This window comes from Anabrus simplex, chromosome 1 (genome assembly GCF_040414725.1).
Source record: "Anabrus simplex isolate iqAnaSimp1 chromosome 1, ASM4041472v1, whole genome shotgun sequence".
NCBI classification, from domain to species: domain Eukaryota; kingdom Metazoa; phylum Arthropoda; class Insecta; order Orthoptera; family Tettigoniidae; genus Anabrus; species Anabrus simplex.
This window is the reverse complement of record NC_090265.1, coordinates 510,689,864-510,716,430: the sequence shown is the minus strand read 5'-3', so window position 1 is coordinate 510,716,430 and position 26,567 is coordinate 510,689,864. Positions and strand designations below refer to the sequence as shown.

At 38.6% G+C, this 26,567-nt stretch overlaps 1 protein-coding gene across 6 annotated transcripts in view; it reads left to right on the top strand.

The window, feature by feature from the left end:
* LOC136857038 (palmitoyltransferase ZDHHC16) overlaps positions 1–26,567 on the top strand; it is a 135,073-nt gene that overhangs the window by 32,112 nt on the left and 76,394 nt on the right. For all 6 annotated transcript variants that reach the window (XR_011017530.1, XR_010858501.2, XM_067135390.2 and 3 more), the window contains exons 6-7: positions 17,072–17,265; positions 21,975–22,083. Coding sequence is in view for 4 of the 6 variants with exons in the window: in XM_067135390.2 (XP_066991491.2) it covers positions 17,072–17,265; positions 21,975–22,083 (303 nt within the window). In the remaining 2 variants the exon portion in view is untranslated. The remainder of the gene's footprint in view (positions 1–17,071; positions 17,266–21,974; positions 22,084–26,567) is intronic.

Below are 26,567 nucleotides of genomic sequence, written 5' to 3'. Positions count from 1 at the left end.
ATAGCAGGGGATTAACTATTCATGTGTTTGCTGATGCCAGCAAGTTGTCATATGCTACATGTATATTCCTAAGGGCAGAAAAGGACTCTATTGTGTCATTACAGTTGGTCCAAGCTAAAGCTAGGGTTGCACCTTTAGGACCAATAACTATACCCCGCCTAGAATTGTTAGCTGCGGTCATAGCCACTCGGTTAAGCACACAAGTGAAAGGGGCATTAAACCTCCAAGACTGTAAAACATACTTTTGGAGTGACTCTACAGTGGTGCTCACCTGGATCAAGACGAAAGGAAACTGGAGTGTATTTGTAGGAAATCGTTGTGAGGAAATACGCAAGTTCAGTAACCCAAAGGATTGGCATCATGTTCCAGGGTTTTTAAACCCTGCTGACCTACTATCCAGAGGCATGAGCGCAAAGTTTCTGGTAGAAAGTAAATGGTGGGAAGGTCCCACATGGCTCAAGGATGACACTGAACGATGGCCTAAATTGGACATTGCAGCTCCTGAGGATGAAGTCAACAAGGAGAAGAGAAAGATTCTCGTAACGAATGCAGTATTTGATAAGGAAGAGTTTACATCGAGACTCTGCTATTTTTCTAGTTACCATAGAACGTTATGCATGATTGGCTGGGCACTGAGATTTGTCTACAACCTACGAAACCGAGATGCAAAAAGGAATGGAGAACTATCTGTAGAAGAAGTAGTTGAGGCAGAAAAGTGTCTGATAAGATGTGTTCAAACAGAGAACAGAGAGATCATAGAGCAAAAGATGAAAAAGAAAACTCAGATTTTTTAAAACAGTCAGGGAATTCTAAGGCTGCGAACAAAGTTAGCCTACTGTGATTATACAGAAAACTTCAAATGCCCCATTGTGCTGCCTTCAGATAACATCGTCATTGAGAGAATGGTGATGGAAAAACATTGCCTGTCTAAGCACATTGGACTTCAAACTTTATTAACAATGCTTAGAGAAGACTTCTGGATCATAGGAGGAAGAAAGTTGGTTAGGCGAGTCATAATGAGCTGTGTCAGATGTAAGACGTATCGGTCCAAGTCAATGGAGACACAATCTGCCCCACTTCCCAAGGAGCGAGTTAACTGCACCGCAGTATTTCAAGTCACCAGGGTAGATCTTGCTGGACCATTGTATCTGAAGACTGGAGAAAAGGCGTGGCTCGTGTTATTCACCTGCGCCGTCTATCGAGCAATTCATATTGAGCTTGTCAGGTCTCTGTCAACAAACGGATTTCTACAAGCCCTACGAAGATTCATTGCTCGCAGGGGCAGGGTGTCTGTTATCTACTCCGACAATGGCACAAACTTCACAGGGGCTAACCACGCTTTGCAAGGGTTAAACTGGGAAGAAATAGTTTCCAGTTGTGTTGTAGAAAGAATAACTTGGAAATTCAACCCTCCCACTGCTGTGTGGTGGGGAGGGTGGTGGGAAAGGCTTATTGGAATGGTGAAAGAGCTACTTCGTCGTAATTTGGGCAAGGCTTCGGTTACTTGCGAAGAGTTAAGCACGATACTGTGTGACTGTGAAGCTATTATAAATTCACGGCCATTGACATATGTATCCGATGAGTTACACGATCTGAAACCACTGAAACCAGCTGATTTTCTTCATGAGATACCCAGCACTGATGTGCCAGATTTGGATGCCATCAACAGAAAAGGAATAGAATTAAGATGGCGTTATCTACAGAAACTGCGGGACGATCTTCGGCAGAGGTTCCGCAAAGAATACCTGGCTCTTCTTATTCAACAGGGAGGTAGGACATCCAACAAAGTGAACGTTGGAGACGTTGTGCTGATCGGAGCTGAAGACATCAAACGAGCCGATTGGCCACTGGGTGTCGTCCAGGAGGTGTACCCTGGTAAGGATGGCGTCGTCAGGGTTGTCAAACTGAGAACGGCTGCGGGCGAGAGGGTGTGGCCAGTTCAAAGGCTTTATCCCTTAGAAGTCGCCTCATCAGATGAATCTGCAGTAGTGCAGAGCAATCGGCCAGATTCTATCCTGGAGATACATCCAGAGAAGGCTTCGCACGGATCATCGGATGCAGTGGCAAATCCACAAGTGAAGTCTACAAGAAGTGGTAGAATAGTGAAAACACCAAAACGTTTGGACTTATAAATACTCCAGAAGAGACAAGCATTGTATGAGAATCAGTGTCAAATGAAAGGTTGTAATGTTTTATTGTAAAATGCTGCTGTCTATTTTCATTGTGTTGCAATTTTTTCTGTGGATTAGTGTAAACAAAATTGCAAGGTGGGGAGGATGTTAAGAGAATTTTGATTTCTATCCTGTTATGTGTTTGTAGTGGTTGGTATCATGACAGCCCTCCCTTAAGTTTTGTTTCAAAACGGATGACAGTCGTGAAGTGCGTAAGGCGTGTGTTTTTATGTTCCAGTGGAAGTGCTTTTGTCAATGATGGTGTTAGGAAATATTCCTGTACAATAAATTATTTTCCTTATAGATTAAGCACCAAATTTATTATTACGGAACAATAAGTCCATGTGACTTAACTTTGTAACGATGTGTTCATGGCGTCTAGAGTGGCTGGTTACAAATTCGTCGATTTCTACTCTTCCCTCACTGCGAATTCGTCCAAATTCCTGGAGGTTGTCGTCCATCTTTTCGTACAATCGTATCGCATATTGTAACAGTCACTCCCGAGTTTTGGCACCAACATATTGGGGGATAAAACACGACACACAAGCACACCTTCAATACATTTATTTTCTTATTCAATCAATACTCGATACATACAATTGATACAGGTATGTCTGTTCATAAATAGTTCTTAAACTCCCTGGTAGATGGCGGAGCACTGTCTACTTACAATCCTCAACACCTGCGGAATGGATTTCAGCTGCAATCATAACAAAATCGAAAAACATCATCTTACTCTCACAATACTGCACTGCTGACAGGGTCGTCATATGCACCACATTTAACCAACAGGACCTATATATCTGCAATGTTTACTTTGACTCAAAATGAAACATTGACACGGATCTGAACGGCCTTCAACAGATATGTGACGAGCTAAAAGGGAAACCACTCCTAATCACGAGGGACTTCAACGCTAAACGTGGGGCTTGGAACAGTCCCGTAGAAGACGCATGAGGGAGACTACTTCACGACTTTTGCAACTCCTCCAATTTAACAATGCTAAACAATAACGATAAACCGACGTACAGACGCACCAAGTCACAGAGTTATTTAGATGTAACTGTATGCAGTTCAGCACTTCTCCCTCTTATCTATGGTTGGGACATAAGTTGACGTACCAAACTCTCCGACCACTCTCTAATTATAACGACCCTAAAATCGACTACAGAAATACTGCCAATAAACGCTAATAATCACTCAACCAGGACGTATAGAACAAGAAATGTCAAATGGTCTCACTTCGAACAGACTGCCAAAAGAAACCTACCAAGGATAGCAGAAGAAATAGCTTCCTGCAACACTGCCGCGGAATTAGACATCATAGTAGAGAAATTAACTGATGCCATAAACAAACTGGCAGAAGCAAATCTACCAATAATTTCTCAAAAAACATGTAAAAACTTCTGGTGGAATGAAGAACTGACAATTATGCAAAAACGTCTACTGGCCTGTGATAGGTGATATAAACGAAGTCGCTGCTCAGTCCTACATCAGAGATACTATGACATTTATCTAGCAGTCAAAAAGGAACACAAAAACATAATCCTTAAAAGAAAATCAGAATGCTGGAAAAAATTATATTGAATCCCTACAAAAGCTAAACCTTCGAAATTTGTTCAGAAGCTAACCAGGAAGTCAAAAAATCTCAATAACCCGAGACTGAACATGGATATACTACAACCTTTTCCGATACCGCAAATGCTCTACTAAACACGTTGAACAGATACAAAAGCACAAAGAGAAGTGAGAATCTCATCCACGATCCCCCCTGATACATCTGATGACGTATTGTTCTCGCATGAAGAAGTTGAGCAAATCATTCTACAACAAAATGATAAAAAAAGCACCAGGCTAGGATGACATATCTGCCAACATAATAAAAAAATCCACTTCTGCTTTCCGTCCTTATTTGTCTCACTGTTCAATAAGTGCCTATCTTTGAACCATTTCCCTATCTCATGGAAAATTGCAGTAGTGAAGGTAATTCCTAAAGAAAGCACTTTAACAAAGTTTACAGCTAAGTCCTTTAGACCTATCTGCCTCCTCCCAATTCTAAGAAAGATTCTGGAGAAGCTATTAATCAGAATTACAGTATGTACCACATGCATTGTCACAGCCTATTATCCCAATTTCAGTACGGCTTTACCCCACAAAAATCTACTGAAGATGCTGTTCTCTATTCAACTGAATGGATTTGGAACATCTTGTCAAGGCAAAAAATAGGCTTATAAATCTCTTTGGACATAACTGGTGAATATGATAATGCTTGGTGGCCGAAAATTTTGTAACAACTGTAGGAAAAGCAATGCCTGCATAATCTGTACAAAATCACTCAAGCGCTTACTTCAGCAACAGAAAAGTGAAACTTCAAGTTGGAACAGCAATTTCAACTAAATACATCAACAAAGGATGCCCCCAGGGATCTACCTGCAGCCCAGGATTTTATAATATCTTGTATGATGACATCCTCAAAGTACGTCTTCCCACGGACTGCAAGATTGTTGCCTGCGCTGATGACGCACTTTTGTTAATCGAAGCTGACAATGAAGCTGACTTAAACACTTGAGCGAACACTGCACTACATATTCTGTTCGACTGGGGTTTCAACAAACAAGCTGCAATTTAATCCACTGAAAACTAAGTCTTTGGTTGTCATGAGAAGAAGAAACCTGATAAAGCCACAACTCAAGATGAACGGGCAGGAAACCGCACTAGAAGATCAACTTTTATACCTGGGGGTCATACTGGACAAAAATTTAACTTTTAGGCCACATTTCAATAAACTAAAGCTTAAATCAGATAAATTTCTTGAGGCTATTGCTGCTGCATGCAGGCCGTCATGGGAAATAAACTCAGAAGTACTCCGCATTATATACTACACAACCTTTGTTCCACTCATACTGTATTGTACTTCATTGTTTCATTCTACACTTGAAAAGCAGTGGGCTAAGGAAACACTTCTGCAGATTCAGAGAGGAATCCTTTGAATTTATTGTACCTAATAATACCAATATACCAGGCATCAATTTTTGGTGGTGAGACAAAGTCTCTCATAGTGCATTGGCACTGCCAGTGGCTCCAAGTAGCCTATGCAGTGGCCTCCACGGTATGCACTAGCCAGCGTCTTGGTAGGTGTGCTAGGTACCAGCTGATGAGCCCAACCTAGCACATGAGGGCGAAACGCTGGCAACCAGGAATGAGTTAGCTGGAAAATTTATAATGTCCAATAACGGACCATTTATATATTGGTATTATAAATTTACTCATTCGGGGCAAATATTTCAGATTCCCTATGGGAATCAACACCTATATCATTTATTGTACCTACCGCATAATATCTACACAAGCAGCCTTTGTCATCACTGGAACAGAACCCCTGTTCTTTACTGCCATTGGAACGGCTGAACTCATGTTAATGAAGAAAAACATAACATCACCTGCACCAATTCTTGAAACCCCACTGGAGAAGAACTGTCACTTCCTGGAATCCGATCACCCTAGTAACTTCAAGACTTACGTTTGCAGTAGCTGTTCACTCAACCATGACTACTGTATCTACACAGATGGCTCTCGCACACGTAATAACACTGAATCTGACAAAGTGGAATGCGCGTTCGTTGTCTCCAAGAATAACAGGAAAGTATTTTCAACTCGATACAAATTGTCATCCAGCTGCACAGTATTTCAAGCCAAGCTATGGGGCCATCAAATCTGCTGTGGAATGGTGTAAACACAACAGTAGTAGCGCTTGGATACTAAGTGACTTGTAGGCTGCGACGACGACAAGCACAATGTCAATCCAATAGCTGCTACTATAAGATCTGGAGCACAGCAGTGTCCCCATGTCTGTCTTTTCTGGATCTGAGGTCACAGTGGTTCTCCTGGAAATGATGTCAGACATCCTTGCAATAGGAGCCTCCTCATCCAGTATAGAAATTGCCAACGACAAATCACTCCTAAGCTATGCAGTAACCCAAATCAAAACACATCTAATAAGATAGTGGAACAACCTCTGGACATCAAGTACAGAAGGGTCTGTCATAAGAGAATTATTTTTTCCTGATATATATATAGCTGACTCCAGTGCAAAACATTGCTGCCCAAATTCATTCTCACTCAGTTTCTCTCCAGCCATGGAAAGTTTAAGTGCTACTTTGAATGCTTCAAAATTAACATTGCTTAACATTACTTGTGCTTTTGTGGATCTTCACAAACGGTGGACCATTTACTGTTCAACTGTGCCATGTTTGGAAGGACAAGATTCAAACTTCAGTGTCGCCTAAATGATTTAATGTGGAACTTCCAAAGCCATTATACCATCTGTTCAGGAAATCCTGCTGCTGAAATCAGTTCCTTAAGTTCATTCACCACATCTTCAATAATTTAAATTTCCAAATTTTGTGTCAAGGACCAATAATTTAAAAATCTGATCAAAACTATAACCCTAATATACTCTTGTACAACTGGGTTCAAACTGTCGGGATATTTAATAAATAAACAATTATGGAATTAAAATTAACGTGGAGAAAAGCAAGACAAAGGTGTTGACTGGAAGAGAAACAGAAGGGAGAGGTACTGTGAAGAATTGGGGGACATGACCTTGAAATTGTAGAAAGCTTCAAGTACGAGGGAAGCGGGCTGGTGCAGCATGCAGGTTGGGATGCAGTGATCAGTAAAAGGACACAACAGGGAAAGGCATTTTACTAGGGAATGAGGAACTTGATCTGGCCAGTGAGATGAAATTTTTAATATTCTAGGGAAAATGAGGAAGGACAAATGAAGAAATGAGGATTTCTGGAAGGAGATTGGTGTAGGGAAACTTTCTGGCAGAATGGATGGTTTGTACATGATAGAAGATGGAGGAGTAAAGGATACCGAAGTAGATGGTGAAGGCAAAGATTGAAGGAATGCGACTCAGACTAAGGTGATTGAACTCAGTGAAGGGCAACATGATATGAAGGAACCTGGATTGGAACACAGCTGAGGAGCAGCAGTGGTCATTGGACAGAGGAAAGTTGCCATGGCAGGAGCTGGAAAATATATACACACATACATAGTACTTTTTTACATTGAGGGCGTGAGAGTATGTGTACGCCTTAAACATTTGTAAACTTCATAAGAGAAAAGCATACCTTTTCACAGTTTTAAAAGGAAAGTAAATAGATCATACTACATTGATGTCTCCTGATAAGCATAAGGTTTGTAACCTTGCTTTAATGCATTGATACCCTTGTGGGAGTCTTGTTAACACTTGTCCAAAGTATTAAAAAGGGGCAGTAGAGATGATGGACATTTCTCCTCTATAAGGTACTCTTGCAAAACTTATGATTTGTCTCAGGAAACTTAAACGTTTACATAAGTTTCTGATTTCTGATTTCCCTCAAGTTAGATCAGGATTTTCTGGCGAAAAGTCTAGCCCATTCTGGTATTTCACTGTCATATGAACGTAACAGGCATTGTTCCATGTGCTTTTTCAGGCACCCACAGAACTTCCCAGCATCAATAAGACTACTTTTGTTCCTTATCCCTTGTTCAAGAGTCATGCCTTTAAACATTAATGGTGCTTTTGCTTCCAAGATATCAATGTATGGTCTATTTACCTTCCTTTCAAAACTGTGAAAAGGTATGCTTTTCTCTTATGAAGTTTCCAAATGTTTAATGGGTACACACACTCTCATGCCCTCAGGAGGACCTCCTTTAAGACTTTTTAAACCTATTGATAATGTGAATTCATGGTTCCTGAAAGGAGGCGTAAAGATAGCACTGCTCACGTGGTGATGTTTTGTCGAGTTCAGACTGAGAGTATCCCTTAAATTCTTTTACAGTGCATTTTTATACATACCTTACTGAGTGAGATGGCTGTGACTGAAAGCTTGCATTTGGGAGATGTTGGATTCGAACCTCACCATTGTCAGTCCTGAAGATCATTTTCCATGGTTTCCCATGGGGTTTCTCTTTTCCAGTGCTCCTTTCCTATCCCAGCATCACCAAAAACCTGTTGTGATTTAACACATTAAAGCACCTGAGAAAAGAAAAACAAGTTTGTTTTTTTTGCTAGTGGCTTTACGTCGCACCGACACAGATAGGTCTTATGGCGACGGTGGGATAGGAAAGGCCTAGGAGTTGGAAGGAAGTGGCTGTGACCTTAATTAAGGCACAGCCCTAGCATTTGCATGGTGTGAAAATGGGAAACCACGGAAAACCATCTTCAGGGCTGCCGATAGTGGGATTCGAACCTACTATCTCCTGGATGCAAGCTCACAGCCGCCTGCCTCTTCGCGCACGGCCAACTCGCCCGGTAACAAGTTATTTGCCTTGAAGTATTCTTCAAAATAATAGACCTACCAACAGCAATTTCTTTCTTCTTCTTTTGTTTTTTCAACGTTACTTTCCCATGTTCAGTTTTTTACTTGGCTGGTGGTTTAAGACTGAATGCGCTTCCTTTTGCCACATACTGGTCCTTTTGAAAATTCCACCTGAAGATGCTGCGAATCAAACCCAGGACACTCAGATGAGCCAAATGGCTCCATTGTGCGACTGCACCTTTTACCCCTCTGATTCCAACAACAACTGCAAAAAAAATTATTTGTTGCCTAGCAACTCAGAGACAAATTAACAGAATCTTTATGGAAAAACATTTTTCAGTAAAACTGGTAAATTATCATCATTGCTGAAATGCAAAATTCCAGTAAACAACTTGCCAGACCATTTCTGGGCAAGTGTGATTGAGATTGTTACATATTTTCTAGATTGATGTTGGATACAGTTGGGTGAAATAAATAATAGCGAACACACAAATATAAACAAGTTTATTTTTTACATGATTTAGCATACCAGTCATATTTTTCTGACATTGTTATACCTTATTGAACACTGGCTCTCAATGCTCTTAAAAGATTAGCCACTACATAGCTATGGTCCGCATTTGACAGTAGCATTAAGAACAGTAGCCTTACAACTTCCACCATCATATTTGAATAATACTCATCATAATAATCTAAACAACACCATGCTCAAGTTTTATGACTTAATCAATTAATGATTTTAAATTCATCCATTGTATTTTAACAAGAGAAAATCAAGAACTTTTACTACAGAATATAGCGATAAACTATAATTCTCTAAGGTGATTTTTCTTAATTAATTTTTTACTTTTTAAATTTTATTGCCTTATTAGTCAAGTACTGATGATGGCCCAAAAGGGTTGAAACATGTATATTATTAGATAATATTTTGTATAAATCCTAAAGATTGTATAGTAGTGTATTGAACTAGGTGGAATAAAACCCACTTTTTAATTGTGTAATATAGTCAGTGTGGACCATAAGATGATTTTTATTTCTTGTAATTGTTATACATCCCAACAGGTCCTTATTTTCCAAAATATGGTCATAAAATTAACTACAACTAAAGTTTGTCATGGTATACAGTAAAAACAAGATTGTTTTATTTGAATATTTTTATTTCATTAGGCTCATCAGACCATTGAGTGTTCAGGAGAGACAATATCCTCTCCATTATAGCATTATGGTTAGGAAGGCAGAATTAAAACTTGAGATTTATATGATTAAAGAAATGACCATTTTACATCACCTTGCTTAACTTTGTAGCTGTCAACTTCCTCCCCTTTGAATTCTTTCCACACATTTTGTTTCAAGCATACGGATGGGTCAAATAATGAAGAATTAATTATCTGATGTCCTTTATTAAAAATAAATTTGAAAAACTTTTCAATCTTATTTTTGATTTGATTTTTTTTTTTGTACTGTTAAATGGTAAATTGAGAAATTTGATATTGTGGTTGTCTTGACTGTTTACTTTATATTCTAAAATAAGGATTTTTATTATTGTCATAGATTTCTGGTGGGACTTTTTCTCAGCACACAAATTCGGGGCAATCACAATTTTTCAAGATATATGGCAACCCTCAGCAAGGATTGATACAAAGTCATCATCATCGTTTCCCATTATCCTGCTGTAGCTGGGTAGGGGCAAATATGGTTCCTCTCCACTTTCTTCAGTCTTTCCACCACTCCTCCTCCAACACTGTGTCCCAGTCCAGGTTTCTTTCTTTAATACTGCATTGGATTGTGTCCTTCCATCTCAGTCGTGGTCTTCTGCAGCTTCTCCTTCCTTGCATTTGCATTTTCATCACTTTTCTTGGCATTCTTTCATCACTCATTTGCTTTATGTGCCCAGACCATCTTAATCGGCCCTTCCCTATTCTATCATTAATTTTTTCCACTTCAATTTCTTTCCGGATTTTCTTATTCCTTATTTTGTCTCTTCTACTCTTCTGTACCATACTCCTCAAGAACTTCATTTTGGCTGCCTGCATTCGACTCTCATCCTTCTTTGTCATTGTCCAAGTTTCTGCTCCGTAAGTTGTTATGGGTACATAATACATCTTGTACATAGTTTCCTTTGCTTCCATTGGCACATCTTTGTCCCATAACATGTTTCTTACACTATGATAGAAACAGCTTCCAGCTTGAATCCTCTTACTAATTTCAGCATCCAGTCAAGCATTCTCCATGAATTCACTCCCCAGGTATTTGAACATCTCCACTACTTGCAGGAGCTTGTCTGCAAGTCCAATCTGACCTTTCCCTTCCTTCTCCGTTCTAGTCATAACGAGAGTTTTAACTTTCTTCTACACTTATTTTCAATCCACATTCTTCGATCCTCCCATTCACCACATCCAGCTGTTTTTGAACCTTCATGTCATCATCTCCCCAAATCACAATATCATGTACAAATAACATCATGTTAATTTCTCTTCCTCTGTATGCTGCTTTTGCTGTTTTCATGATGTCATCCATTACTATTATAAACAGGATTGGTGATAGAACACTTCCCTGTCTCAGCCCACTAGTGATTTTGAACCAACTTGTCCTGCCAACTTGTGTTTGCATGCAAGTACAACATTACTTGTACATTGCCATGATCATTTTTATTAATCCCTGCCCAATTCCTTTTTGCACCAGACTGTCACTATCACTATCACTACTGATCTGCATTTAGGGCAGTCACCCAGGTGGCAGATTCCCTATCTGTTGTTTTCCTAGCCTTTTCTTAAATGATTGCAAAGAAATTGGAAATTTATTGAACATCTCCCTTGGTAAGTAACTCCCCTTCCTATAAACGAACATTTGCCCCAATTTGTCCTCTTGAACTCCAACTTTATCTTCATATTGTGCTCTTTCCTACTTTTAAAGACACCATCCAAACTTATTCATCTACTGATGTCCTCCCACGCCATCTCTCCGCTGACAGCTCGGAACATACCACTTAGATGGAAATTCTAAGTTCCCATGGAGGGAATTAGATTCTTTTTCACCAATAGAGCATGTCAAAAATCAGATAAAAAATTAGATGGATGGCTTTTCCGGCGTTTGCTCTATTAACCAGCGTTTCGTCTTAGGTCTGACACTATACTCTTCAGAGTGGGATGTGTCAGACCCTACCCACTGACGCTGGGGTGTATGCAGGTGAACTTATCAGAAGCTTATTTATGAAGCACAGTCTGATAACTGCATACGGGAGATAAAACTCCACAATGGAATTAATGCCCGCCTAGCAATTCCAAATGGAAATTCTAAGTTCCCATGGAGGGAATTAGATTCTTTTCCACCAATAGAGCATGTCAAAAATCAGATCAACTGATTGGTGCTCTATTGGTGGAAAAGAATCTAATTCCCTCCATGGGAACTTAGAATTTCCATTTGGAATTGCTAGGCGGGCATTAATTCCATTGTGGAGTTTTATTTCCCGTATGCAGTTATCAGACTGTGCTTCATAAATAAGCTTCTGATAAGTTCACCTGCATACACCCCAGCGTCAGTGGGTAGGGTCTGACACATCCCACTCTGAAGAGTCTAGTGTCAGACCTAAGACGAAACGCTGGTTAATAGAGCAAACGCCGGAAAAGCCATCCATCTAATTTTTGATCTGATTTTTACATACCACTTAGTCGAGCAGCTCGTCTCCTTTCTCCCAAGTCTTCCCAGCCCAAACTTTCCAACATTTTTGTAATGCTACTCTTTTGTCGGAAATTACCCAGAACAAATCGAGCTGCTTTTCTTTGGATTTTTTCTAGTTCCTGAATCAAGTAATCCTGGTAAGGGTCCCATACACTGGAACCATACTCAAGTTGAGGTCTCACCAGAGACAAATATGCTCTCTCCTTTACATCCTTACTACAACCCCTAAATACTCTCATAACCATGTGCAGAGATCTGTACCCTTTATTTACAATCATATTTATGTGATTACCCCAATGAAGATCTTTCCTTATATTTATACGTAGGTATTTACAATGATCCCCAAAGGGAACTTTCACCCCATCAACGCAGTAATTAAAACTGAGAGGACTTTTCCTATTTGTGAAACAACCTGACCTTTATCGCCGTTTATCATCATACCATTGCCTACTGTCCATCTCACAACATTATCGAGGTCATTTTGCAGTTGCTCACAATCTTGTAACTTATTTATTACTCTGTACAGAATAACATCATCTGCAAAAAGCCTTATCTCTGATTCCACTTCTTTACACATATCATTGATATATATAAGAAAACATAAAGGTCCAATAATACTGCCTTGAGGAATTCCCCTCGTAATTTTTACAGGGACAGATAAAGCTTCACCTACTGTAATTCTCTGAGTTCTATTTTATAGAAACAGAGCCACCCATTCAGTCACTCTTTTGTCAAGTCCAGTTGCACTCATTTTTGCCAGTAGTCTCCCATGATCTACCCTATCAAATGCCTTAGATAAGTCAATCGCAGTACAGTCCAATTGACCTCCTGAATCTAGGATATCTGCTGTATCTGGCTGGAATCCTACAAGTTGGGCTTCAGTGGAATAACCTTTCCTAAACCCAAACTGCCTTCTGTCAAACCATTTATTAATTTTGCAAACATGTCTTATATAATCAGAAAGAATGCTTTCCGTAAGCTTACATACAATGCATGTCAAACTGACTGGCCTGTAATTTTCAGCTTTATGCCTATCACCCTTTCCTTTATATACAGGGGCAACTATAGCAACTCTCCATTCATTTGGTAAAGTTCCTTCATGCAAACAAAAATCAAAGAAGTAATTCAGATATGGTACTATATCCCAACCCATTGTCTTTAGTATATCCTCCGAAACCTTATCAATTCCAGCTGCTTTTCTAGTTTTCAACTTTTGTATCTTACTGTAAATATCATTGCTGTCATAGGTAAATTTTAATACTTCTTTAGTATTAGTCACCTCCTCTATCTGGACATTATCCTTGTAACCAACAATCTTTACATACTGCTGACTGAATACATCTGCCTTTTGAAGATCCTCGCATACACACTCCCCTTGTTCATTAATTATTCCTGGAATGTCCTTCTTGGAACCTGTTTCTGCCTTAAAGTACCTATACTTACTCTTCCATTCTTCACTAAAATTAGTGTGGCCACCAATTATGCTTGCCATCATGTTATCCTTACCTGACTTCTTTGCTAGATTCAATTTTCTAGTAAGTTCCTTCAATTTCTCCTTACTTCCACAGCCATTTCTAACTCTATTTCGTTCCAACCTGCACCTCCTTCTTAGTCTCTTTACTTCCCTGTTATAATATAGTGGATCTTTACCATTCCTTACCATCTTTAAAGGTACAAACCTATTTTCACATTCCTCAACAATTGCTTTAAACCCATCCCAGAGTCTGTTTATATTTTTATTTCCCATTTTGCACCAATCATAGTTGCTTATTAAAAACTCCCTCATGTTTTATCAGCCATATGATACTGCCTCACAGACCTAATTTTAATCTCTTCCTTTCTTTCACATTTATTTTTAATTACCACAAAAACTTTAGTCCTAGGGACACTGTCATATGCATTTTCAGTGTCAGTGAATGTCATCACCATATCATTCCCATACTCCCATTGCTTTTCCGTTAGTTGTCTCATAGTGAAAGTGGGCTCTGTTGTTGACCTTCCACTTCTGAAACCAAAGTGATTTTCCTGTATCTGATTTTTAACACTCAACCCTATCCTACTTCCCAGTATCCTCTCCATTATCTTGGCAACATGGGATATCAGAGTATTGTACATGCACTTTTTAGTGATAGATTTTTGTACTGGGTTGAGGAGGGAGCACTACCAGTTCCGGTAATCCTGCCAACTGAATGGAAATGAAATCTGAATTGAATCAATAATATGATCGATCGATATGAATTTTCTAAACCTTTATTATCTTACGCCAACAACTGTGTCACACACACAATATATAATATTATATAACATTTCTCGATGTGAAACTTGTTCCTAGCATGAATTCTATAGTTTGGCTTTGCTGTGTAAACAACAACAGTATGAGCACGCAAAGTGTACGCCAGATGTCGCACAGCGATCATAAGCGATTCTTAGTTTGTGTTTCAAAGGTTGCCAATACGAATTTCAAAGATAACCGAGGTCGACCGATTCAGCACTAGGGTGTCCATCTATTGCTAAAAAGTGCATGTACAATAATTCCCCTGTAGTTCTTCAATACTTTCTTATCACCTTTCTTGAAAATTGGGATGATTATTCCTTTTTGCCAATCCTCAGAGACCTTATTCTCCCAGACAATCCTAAGAACTCAATATGTCCACTGTCTGACTCGTTGGCTGAATGATCAGCGTACTGGCCTTCGGTTCAGAAGGTCTCGGGTTTGATTCCCTGCCGGGTCAGGGATTTTAACCTTCATTGGTTAATTCCAGTGGTCCTGGGGCTGGATGTTTGTGCTGTCCCCAACATCCCTGCAACTCACACACCACATATAACACTATCCTCAACCACAGTAACACGCAGTTACCTACACATGGCAGATGCCGCCCACCCTCATCGGAGGGTCTGCCTTACAAGGGCTGCACTCGACTAGAAACAGCCACACGAAATTTATTATTAATATGTCCACTGCAGGCCTACAGCTCCAGCTGCCTTTATCATCTCCACTGAAATTTCATCTATTCCAGCAGTTTTTCCATTCTTCATCTTTCTTACTGTCACTTCAATTTCACTCATTGTAATTTCTTTATCCATTTCTTCATCAACTAATTGCCTTTCCTGGTGGTCCATTGAATGACTGTAATTATTTCTCATGTTCAGCAACTTCTGAAAATACTCTCTCCATCCACTCCTTATTTCCTCTGGCTTTGTTAATATTATGCTGCCTTCATCCTTCAAAAATCTGGTGTTTACTTGATCTCTCTTTTTGTTTCTTAAGATACCATACAATAATTTCTTGCTGCCCTGCGTATCATCTCTCAATTTCTGTGTGAATAAGGCCCAGGTTTTCCTCTTTTCTTCCTCCACTACCTTTTTGGCCAAATTCTTTGCCTCCACATACTTTCCTCTACTTTCTTCAGTCTTAGATGTTTTTCATGTTTTGCATGCCATTCACTTTACTCTTTACCCTATCATTCCACCAGTGTGTCTCTTTGTCTTTCACATTTCCTGATGTTCTACCACATACCTTTTCTGCACATCCAACCAGTGCTTCCGTAAATCTTTTCCATTCATCTTCAACATTCTCCATCTCTGTCCTGGGTATCAAGGGTATTATTTCCATTTGAAACTCTTCTTGTATGCTTTTCTCCTTCAAATTCCATACTTTAATTATTTTCTCTCTTTTTAATGGTGTTTTTTCAACCTTTCCCACTTTCAGGTTTCCTATCACAACTCTATGATCTCCACCAAAGGCTTCTTCAGGCATGGCTGTAACATCTAAAAGGTTCTTATGGTGTTCTTTCTTGATGATTATATAATCAATCATGGTCTTTGTTCATCTGTCTCCTCAACCATACCTTGTAATCTTCTGACTGCTCTTCTTCCTAAACCAGGTGTTTCCAACAATCATTTGGTTCCTCTTGCAAAAAATCACCAACAACTCGCCTTCTGGATTTACATTTCCATATCCAAAGGGCCCTACAACCTTTCCTTGTCTTTCCATTCCAACTTGTGCATTTAGATCTCCCATCAATAGCTCTTCCTTATCTTCTATCTGTCTCTCCACTTCCTCTAAAAAGTCCTCTAGATGTTCATCTATGTAACCCGTTTGTGCGGCATACAACTGGAATAGATCTTTCATGCCATTTTCAAACTGAAGTCTCATTACCATCATCCAACTCCATGGCCACTCCATTTTTTGCTTCAGGTCCTCCACTGTAATAAAGCCTTTATCCTTCTTTCAGAGGAATCTATCCCGTACCCCTCTTCTTGGTCTCACACAGTCCAAGTATGGCTATTTCTTTTTCTTTCATGAAGTCAACCAGTTCTTCTGTCTTTTCCGTCACTGTCAGGACATTCACTGTCGCAATCTTGATGTAGTTTGGTGCTGGTTGCCCACTTCTCACAGTTCTCCCGGCACCCAAAGAGCTGCGCATCGCTTTTAGCAGGGGACGCCCTAACCTTTTCCGAGGCACCATATCTGCTTTATCCATATAGGCTGTTATTACGATGGGCTCGCCACACCCAAAGGCATTTTATACCTACCGCCAAGTTCAAACTCAGGTTACCCCTAACATGGAGACAGGCGCCTTTTTTTAGCCGCTTCTCTGGAGTACAGACGCTACGGGTTTGCCCCTTCCACCATCTCCACCATAACGAAATTCCTCTTCTCTGCTGTATATTGCATTAAGGACTTCACCCATAACCCAGGGCAGGGGCTCTCCATATTTATGACCCCTGGAGAGAGGGTGTCCCAGTATTTTAAAGCCCCCAAATATTACCTAATAATATACATGTTTCGACCCTTTTGAGCCATCATCAATATTAGCTTAATTCATAAACTTCTTAACTCACAAATAAAATGCTCTTAATTACTGAATTGGCAGTGTTTTATAGATTAACTCCTTAACTATCTGTTTACAGCTTGGTTAAACAATTGCATTGGTCATTACAATCATCGTTATTTCTTTTTATACATGGTGTACATGTGCTTTGGAGTTTTGTTTCTCATGATTTTTGGTGTCCAGTTGGCTTACAACGAAGTCTGGTTAGCTGATGAAGATGATGTGTTGGAGGGCCATCCAGTTCGCTTCAACAATTCTATTCTCATCCCCATGGTAAAGTTGTGTATGAGTATCATGATTATAACAGCATGTCAGCTTTATTTTTTTTAACTTGTACCAATCTGTAACAGAACTATAAACTGAGAACATAAATTTTTCCCTTCTTGTAATGACTTATAAACTTGACTGCCAAGCATAGGGATTCATGTTAGTCTGTTGTACTAGTTTTACCAGTGTTGTTTAAGAATTTAATGGTGAGATATGGTAGAGAATAACAAGTGAAATATTTTAAATTTGGGTTTAAAATGACCTGATGAGGTTTTTAAATATGTCTTATTCTACACCTATTGTTGTAATTTTGACAGTAACATGGATCTCTCATGTTCAAATTTCTTTTTTAAATTCTGGCCTTCACAATGGCCATCTAGGATGCTTTACTTTGGAATTTCCATACTTGTTGATGAAAAAGCTGGAGTGTAATCTTCTTTGTAGATGTAGAATTATTTTTCCTTTTCATAGTTGTTGTTGTTGTTGTTGTTGTTTGAGTCATCAGTCCATAGACTGGTTTGATGCAGCCCTCCATGCCACCCTATCCTGTGCTAACCTTTTAATTTCTACGTAACTACTGCATCCTACATCTGCTCTTATCTGCTTGTCATATTCATACCTTGGCCTACCCCTACAGTTCTTACCACATACACTTCCTTCAAAAACCAACTGCACAAGTCCTGGGTGTCTTAAGATGTGTCCTATCATTCTATCTCTTTTTCTGGTCAAATTTAGCCAAATCAATCTCTTCTCACCAATTCGATTCAGTATCTCTTCATTTGTGATTCGATCTATCCATCTCACCTCCAGCATTCTTCTGTAACACCACATTTCAAAAGCTTCTATTCTCTTTCTTTCTGAGCTAGTTATCGCCCATGTTTCACTTTCTTACAATGCCACGCTCCACACGACGAAAGTCTTCAAAAACATCTTTCTAATTCCTATATCAATGTTTGAATTGAGCAAATTTCTTTTCTTAAGAAAGCTCTTCCTTGCTTGTGCTAGTCTGCATTTTATGTCCTCCTTACTTCTGCCATCGTTAGTTATTTTACTACCCAAGTAACAATATTTATCTACTTCCTTTAAGACTTCATTTCCTAATCTAATATTTCCTGCATCACCTGCCTTCGTTCGACTGCACTCCATTACTTTTGTTTTGGACTTATTTATTTTCATCTTGTACTCCTTACCCAAGACTTCATCCATACCATTCAGCAGCTTCTCGAGATCTTCTGCAGTCTCAGATAAAATAACAATATCATCGGCAAATCTCAAGGTTTTGATTTCCTCTCCTTGGATTGTGATTCCCTTTCCAAATACCTCTTTGATTTCCTTTACTGCCTGTTCTATGTAAACAATGAAAAGGAGGGGAAGCCCTCGATTCTTATCACTGCAGACTGATTTTTATACAGATTGTAGATAATTCTTCGTTCTCGGTATCTGATCCCAATCACCTTCAGAATCGTAAATAGCTTGGTCCAATCAACATTATCGAATGCCTTTTCTAGATCTACAAATGCCATGTACGTGGGTTTGTCCTTGAATCGATCCTCTTATTGCACTGGGGGACATAATAGCCAGATGACATAGTCCCTGGCTTCTTACCAAGGCAGTCACAATTTGAATCCTGGCCAATGCATGTAGAATTTAAAAAATGAAATTTCAAGTCCCTGTAGTTCACATTCAATGTAAAACTGGAAGTCTCATGGCTCTGATTGTGATATCAACAGTCACATAAAATTAGAAGCTTGCTTTTTCCTTATCACGTTAGCACAGGTGTTCTCATATGCACAGGTCAGATGCCTAAAACATCTCTATCCTTTATGAGAAAATCATCATAGCATCTTAAAAGTACTTTATTCTTCTTGCTACAGGTACTTAATCCATTAAGTGAGGATTATTTTTTATTAACACAGGCCATCTTATAAATATTTCTGTCAGAGGACCATCATTATCAAAAATTATATATGGTAGTGCCAGCTGCATGTGAATCCTAAATATGCCTGATCCAGTGATATAATGTTATTTGTTAAAACATCTTTTCTAATAGTCCTAACAGACACCTAGCTGTCACAATTATATTCTGCATGAAGTTTTTAACATACTGGAAGCTAATGACACATCTCTAAAATACGGCTGACTTCTGCTGGGATTGAACTTACTATCTTGAAAACAACAGCAAACTGGCTGTGTACTATTGAAGTCTGGCCTGATCCGGTGATCTTCATTAATATATTAGTCTATCCTTACCTGCATAGAACATTAAAAATTTGAATATTTTGATTTAAATCTCTACAAGAACAACGTGAAAACTTCGATATTAGCTTAATTCATAAACTTCTTAACTGACAAATAAAATGCTCTTAATTACTGGAGAAAGTTAACATCTATGTTTCTCTCTTACCTGCATAAAATTTTATTAGAATTTTGAAACGAACTTGCATAGAACCAATTATGCCTTGCATAGTTCAATACAGAGAATGATAAGTGTGAGTTAGTTAGATACTGATATTTTTGACTGTTCACATTATCAACTTGAGCAAAATGCCAGAAAACAAAATGTGCCAAATGCATAACCTTTTGTAGACTTGACTTATTTGACTTCTGTAGATTAAGTGTAAAAATTATACCTTAGTATTAATATCATTTGTTATTACGATCCCAATTTTACCTTGTACCTTATGTAATAGTTTCTTACAGTTTGTGTCAAATGGGAAAGGTTTTGCCATCAGATTCTACTCAGAATTGTCCAGCCAACACCCCTTACTGTAGGAAGTTCAAATTTCACACAATGATTGCCCTAATACCTTAGGGGCTCACACAGAAAGGTTTAGAAAAATAATCCACCCCGTTAGGAGTGTAATGTCTTCTTATTTAATGACACCAAATGTCCGGCGGCAGTAACTGACTCGGCTTTGCAAAGGTTCCAATGGCTTTGGGCGGATGAGGTCCTTTGGGTGGGGTGATGGTGCCCACGGTGGAAGAAATGCTACTGAAATCCATTATGCAGTGTCTGTACTCTATGTCAGGAGCAGCTGCAACAGGCATCTGTACTCCCTGTTAGGCGCGGCCTAGTATAATTCACCTTTCTAAATAACATTCAGAATTGTAATTTGAGGATTTATCCTCTTGTCAAGGTGACACCTTAGACAGTTGACCATAAAAGATCCTTTGAAGAAGAGTTCCACTGTCTGCTACCATAATTGCAGAGAAGAAAGCATTCGGATTCGGTGGGCTGTCATTCAGAATATTATGACGGATCAGAGCATCTGAAAACCCAACAGCCAACACACACACACACAAAATTAAACCTAAACAAATCTCATTCTTCTTAGCACATAATGTTAACTCCCTGGGTTAAACTGGAAAATTAAAGATCATCACTGCCATCGTGTACATGGCACTTAAAGAAATTAGGAACAGTGATCAAGACCCTATGGAATCACAAGGATACCACCTTCATAAAGGAATCTCAGAAAAATGAGTAATGAAAAATTGCTCACAATTTATTAATGGATTTTTAATAAATCTCAAAATCATCAAATCAGTTAATTTAAATCTCAGTCCCCCAGACTTGCAAACCTAATTCTGAGATCTGTAAATAAGACCTACACAATTATTAATGCACACGTTCCCACCAATTAAAAAAAAAAATCCTACAACAGCACACTAAAGGACAGAGAAGAAACAGAAACATTCTGGGGTCTCCTGGATCAAACATTAATCAATATCTCTTCATCAGACATTAAAATTCTCTTTGGAAATTTCATTGCACAACTGGGACAAGAAAGAAGATGTAGAGATATCATTGGAAAATGGCCAGCACATAGATGAACAAACAAAAATGTTCAAGGATTGATTGAAATTTCCAGAAACTACAAGGTTCTCTCAAAATCAAAATGCTTTAAAAGGAAACCCCACAAATTAAAAGCCTGGAAATATCCTGACTTCAGAAAAGGTGAATCGCAGCTAGACCACGTCTGCATGGATATATTACCTTTGAGAAATCTACAATGACAAAGTCCTGAGCAGAGTAGACTCAGGGTTAGACCACTATGTTGTAAAGATCAAAATACAATTACTGTAACCCCAACAGTAAAGAAAAATCCTCCAAATAAAAAAAAGGAGAAAATTCAACCCTACTACATGAATACAAAATATGGAATACTCCACCACTGTGTTAACACTTCTGATGAAGCTATACAATATTTGACTGCCATGCAGATAAAATGTCTGTTATTCCATGGTGTCATCACAATTTTTGGTCCACTGCCAGATTTTTGATGCATCCTATTCTCTTCGTTCACTGCTTCCATACTTGCATCACTGTTGTGGCACATTGTCCCATGTAAGCAGCAATGTCACAGTACAAATATCTCTCTTCATGGGGCTGTTATACTGCGCTCTTTTAGTGCGACGAGACATAGTGACTCTTGGAGAAGGTTCACAGCCTGTTGGCTCTGTTACACTAATTGTTTTGCTCCTCAGCAGTCCAGGAGCACTGTTGGCCCCAGAAATACAAAATCATTCTACCATTCTAATCACTTACTTGTTACACTCTGCTTTGCATTTATTGTGAATTTCCTGTACATTTCAACCTTCCTTCATAATGTTGTAATTTTCATAAACATGGTTGTACTTTCAGTGTGATTGCACAGTAAATTGTAAGGGATATGCAATATTACCCTTCATACAGTCTGTGAACTCTCTTTCAGACAGAATTGATGTTTGGTAATGAAACTCTTGATGAAGAAACAAGTGTCCCAAGTGAAGGAAGAACTTTTAGGCAGAGCTGTATTATTTACATGGCTTTTATTAATTTTGGTAAGAATTTTTAATGTATCTTTCTGTGACATAATTGGATGTGATAATTTATTCACTGCAATTTATTGTCACAAAGAAATTAATCTAAATCTCATTATTCTCTTTTAAGACTTATAGTGATATTTTTTATGATATACAACAATTTTATAGTATAGTATAGTATATTATCAACTTCTGACACTAGTAGTGGTCTTCTGACTGAGCTTGCAACAATATTTCTTCTTCTTCTTCTTCTTCTTCGTCTTCTTCTTCTTCTTCTTCTTCTTCTTCTTCTTCTTCTTCTTCTTCTTCTTCTTCTTATTCTCCTCCTCCTTCTTCTTCTTCTTCTTCTTCTTCTTCTCCTCCTTCTTCTCCTCCTCCTCCTCCTCCTCCTCCTCCTTCTTCTTCTTCTTCTTCTTCTTCTTCTTCTTCTTCTTCTTCTTCTTCTTCTTCTTCTTCTTCTTCTTCTGTCCAGTGCTTCATCGCTTTTTATGCCCAGCCAGTCTTGAATATTCCTGAGGCATGGTGTTCACCTAGCTATTCCTCTGCATCCTCCACTTTTGCCTTTCAGAATTAGTTGTAAATTTGCATATTTTCACCTCATAACACATGCTATAAATATGCAGTTTTTTTGCATTTATGGTGGTCAGCAGTTCTTTTTTGCAGTTTGCTCTCTGTAATTCTTGTTCATTAGTGGCATGTTCAACCCACGGGATTCTTGAGCATTCTTCCACTTAGCCAAATTTCTAGAGCATTTTGTCATTTGATGATGGCCTGAATCAAAGTTACAAACCATATATTTGATGTTGGTTCCACTAATACATAAACCATTGCTCTCAAGAGACTCTCTCCATTTGATTTTGGAAATTAGTACCACATTGTCCAAGTATAAGATGTTCCATATGATTGGTTTCTAAATCCTGGCTATTTCCGAGCTCGATAGCTGCAGTCGCTTAAGTGCGGCCAGTATCCAGTATTCGTGAGATTGTTGGTTCGAACCCCACTGTCAGCAGATCTGAAGATGGTTTTCCGTGGTTTCCCATTTTCACACCAGGCAAATGCTGGGGCTGTACCTTAATTAAGGCCACGGCCACTTCCTTCCCACTCCTAGCCCTTCCCTGTCCCATCGTCACCATAAGACCTATCTGTGTTGGTGCGACGTAAAGCAGCTAGCAAAAAAAAATCCTGGCTCTATTAGGTAGTTCATGACATTGTTAAACAATAGTGGGTTACCAAGATTGATGTTAAAGCTCCTGTATAACCCAGCTAGACTCATGACATAAGTTTGGACACAGCTGTACACATCCACTGTGATTCTCACATAGTGTTTGGAAATATTGTGGCTCTTAATGTTTGTCATATTATGAATCTAGGTACCCAGTCAAACGCCTTTCCTAGGTCAGTGAAAGCTAACCATAACTCTCTCGTGTTCCTGTGCACCCTTTCTATGACTATTCTAATGGCATTTATACAGTGGGCCTAGCATCTGTGCTGCCCCTTTCTTGTTTGAATCCAAATTAATTATCAGTTAGAGTCACTAATTTATGTAGGCACTCTTTTATGACTTTTGCCCAGATCTTCAGGGTATGTGAGGTTAGTTCAATGCCTCTAAATTTCTGCATTCACACACATCACGTTTGTTCTTGTAGAAGGGTGCCAACATACTGTTTCGCCACAAGTCTGGCATTGTTGTGCATTAAAATGCTATCGGCGTTCAGAGCCTTCCAAAATTTGGCGGGTATATGATCTGGGCCTGTTGCTTTGTCGTCTTTCATTTTTTTAATTGCTGTTTGATCATTTCTGTGGGTCCATAGATGTTTGGTTTTTCAGTTTCATTCACTTGCAGAAGCTTTGTTGAACAGTAACACTCATGCCACCAGCTGCATATGTCTTTATCTGATGTTAACAGTTTGTCTTTCTTATTTCTTGTGTATTTGATGGTTTTAAAATCATTTGTATTATTGTATGACATGGCTCATTATTATGTTGGATGTCATTATCACCAAGGAGATTGTGGTTTAAACCCCAACCGACACAAATGGATTTTTTGAAATGGAACTCCATATTCATGTGGTTCAAATTCCATATAATACTGTGGGTCCCTTGGCTTATAATCACAAGATTAACAGTCTTCTAAAACTGCAAGCTTGATTTGCTTTTTAATTCCTTCCATGACCTGTACTTCTGATAGTTGTCAATGTTAAGTACTGTATTCTCAAAATGTTATATGTTCTAAAGGGATGATAAGTTTTCTTGCTCAAAATTCCCGAGGTTGGCAGCCAAAATCTCAAGAATCTCATAACCTCTCTTGAGTCGAAGTGAATTGCGTGGTGCTTTCTGCACACATGTGTGAATCACAATGTGATGTAAACATATCTCTCTCAAATTGCAAGACTGAGCTGTTTTAAAGCATCAGGTTTTCAGTTAATCTGTTGTAACACATACCCAGCATCTTTTTAGAATTCCTTTCCTTTTTTTTTTTTTTTTTTTTTTTTTGCTTTACATCGCACCGACACAGATATGTCTTATGGCGACGATGGGATAGGAAAGGCCTAGGAACTAGAAGGAAGTGGTCGTGGCCTTTATTAAGGTACAGCCCTGGCATTTGCCTGGTGTGAAAATGGGAAACCATGGAAAACCATCTTCAGGGCTGCCGACAGTGGGGCTCGAACCCACTATCTCCCAATTACTGGATACTGGCCGCACTTAAGCGACTACAGCTATCGAGCTCTGTTTTAGAATTCCTTGCCTTGACGGTACTGTACATTGAACCTTCTGTCTGTAACAGTTGGATTTGGACATTAAAAAAAAAAGTGAATTTAGAAAAAATAAAACATTATCATAAAATAAAAATAAAAATGGAGGTATATTATACGGTAACTAATGACAGGAAGTGGAGAGCGGAAGGAACCCTATGAGGTCCATGGGAACATATGACGTTGTTGGGAAAAAGAGGTAGACGACGGTTACCCTTGAGACTTTACTAAATTAAGACGAAAATAAAGTTACAACATAAAATGAACAAACAAAGCAACATGGTAAGTGAAAAATTAAAAACATCAAAGTGCCAGTGAACACTAGTTACATACTAATAATCTTTAAATAAAATAAAATTATAACAACGGAATAACCTGAACACAATAATTGAAGCAGAACTACATGAGGCAAACTCAAATTAAAACCAAATTTTATGTGTGACTGACAATATCGCGAATCCAGAAAAGAAAGGTTAAATATATATTTAGATACAATTTTTTGATCTAGAAAAGAGAATTGCCTCCAAAAACAAGTTTCACAGACTAGCTGAAAGGCTAAATCCTTTTGATGTTCAAATTGGCAAATGTTGAATATCAAGAGTAAACTCCGATGCACGAATTGTAATTTACATTTTAACAGAAGTTACATAAAACACATTAAAGGCCGAAACACAAGAAGGAATAATAGCGCTTACCTCGGGGCTAGAATCCCGAGACTGGACGGACATAGAGCGCGTCCGGCCGCTAAGCTGGTCAGTAGCAAAGGACACTCAAACAAGCTCTCCACACATGGAGGCACAAGAAACTGTAAATCATGCAATCACGGGGACCAATCAGCTCGCGGAATCTCCGCTCAACACCCACGTTCACCAATTAAAAAGGTTTTTATTTCGACCAATGAGGTCTCCCAATTTTTGATGAGCTAAGTTCGAGAACATTTCTTTCTGATGAAACTGAAAATAACAAGGATCATCCTACTAACAACGGCACATGTAGCTACACCCTGCCACCAAAGTACATGCCACAAAAATTTCACAAAAGTACATACATCAAAAACTTCACAAAATATTAATGATTAATGACAATACAAATTTTCTTAATTTATTCTTCTTAATGGGCCTAAAAGAATCATTATAATTAAAATTTTCCTATACTGATAATTTTCAATAGTTCATGAGTTCAAAACGATAAAGCAATAAAAGCAATATATCAGAGTTCACATTTCCAAAATTAAATAAAGCATCACAGAAATTTCTCAAAACACGACGAGATCTCAACGACCTCCCACCCCCCCACCATCCAAACTTCGGTCACATCCGTTAATATTAAACATAACTGCTTGTTTGCAAAGAGAACTGAAATAAAAATAAAACTCGGTATGGGAACTCTTCAAAACAAATGAAACATATTTTGCAATTTAATCAAATTGAATGATATTTATTCCTTTGAATTATGATTATTTATTTGTTTTTTGTTTCTTTTAACTGTAAAATTATAGCTACTTATTTGCAAAAAAGGATTGTAGAAGAACAGAAATTAGTTTAAGCTTCAATTGCAGCCTGCAGAGTAGAAGAACTACTAGGGTGGTGCTTGACTGTTTTGAAATATCTCATGACTTTTCAAATGGCAAATTATGCCCTGTGTAATTTTGCTTTCGAAAGTAAAATACACTGGGTACGGTACTTGAAACAAATATAACTTGCACTTTATTTTCTGGAACCTCTGTGAAAATGACATTTTCTTGGTAGC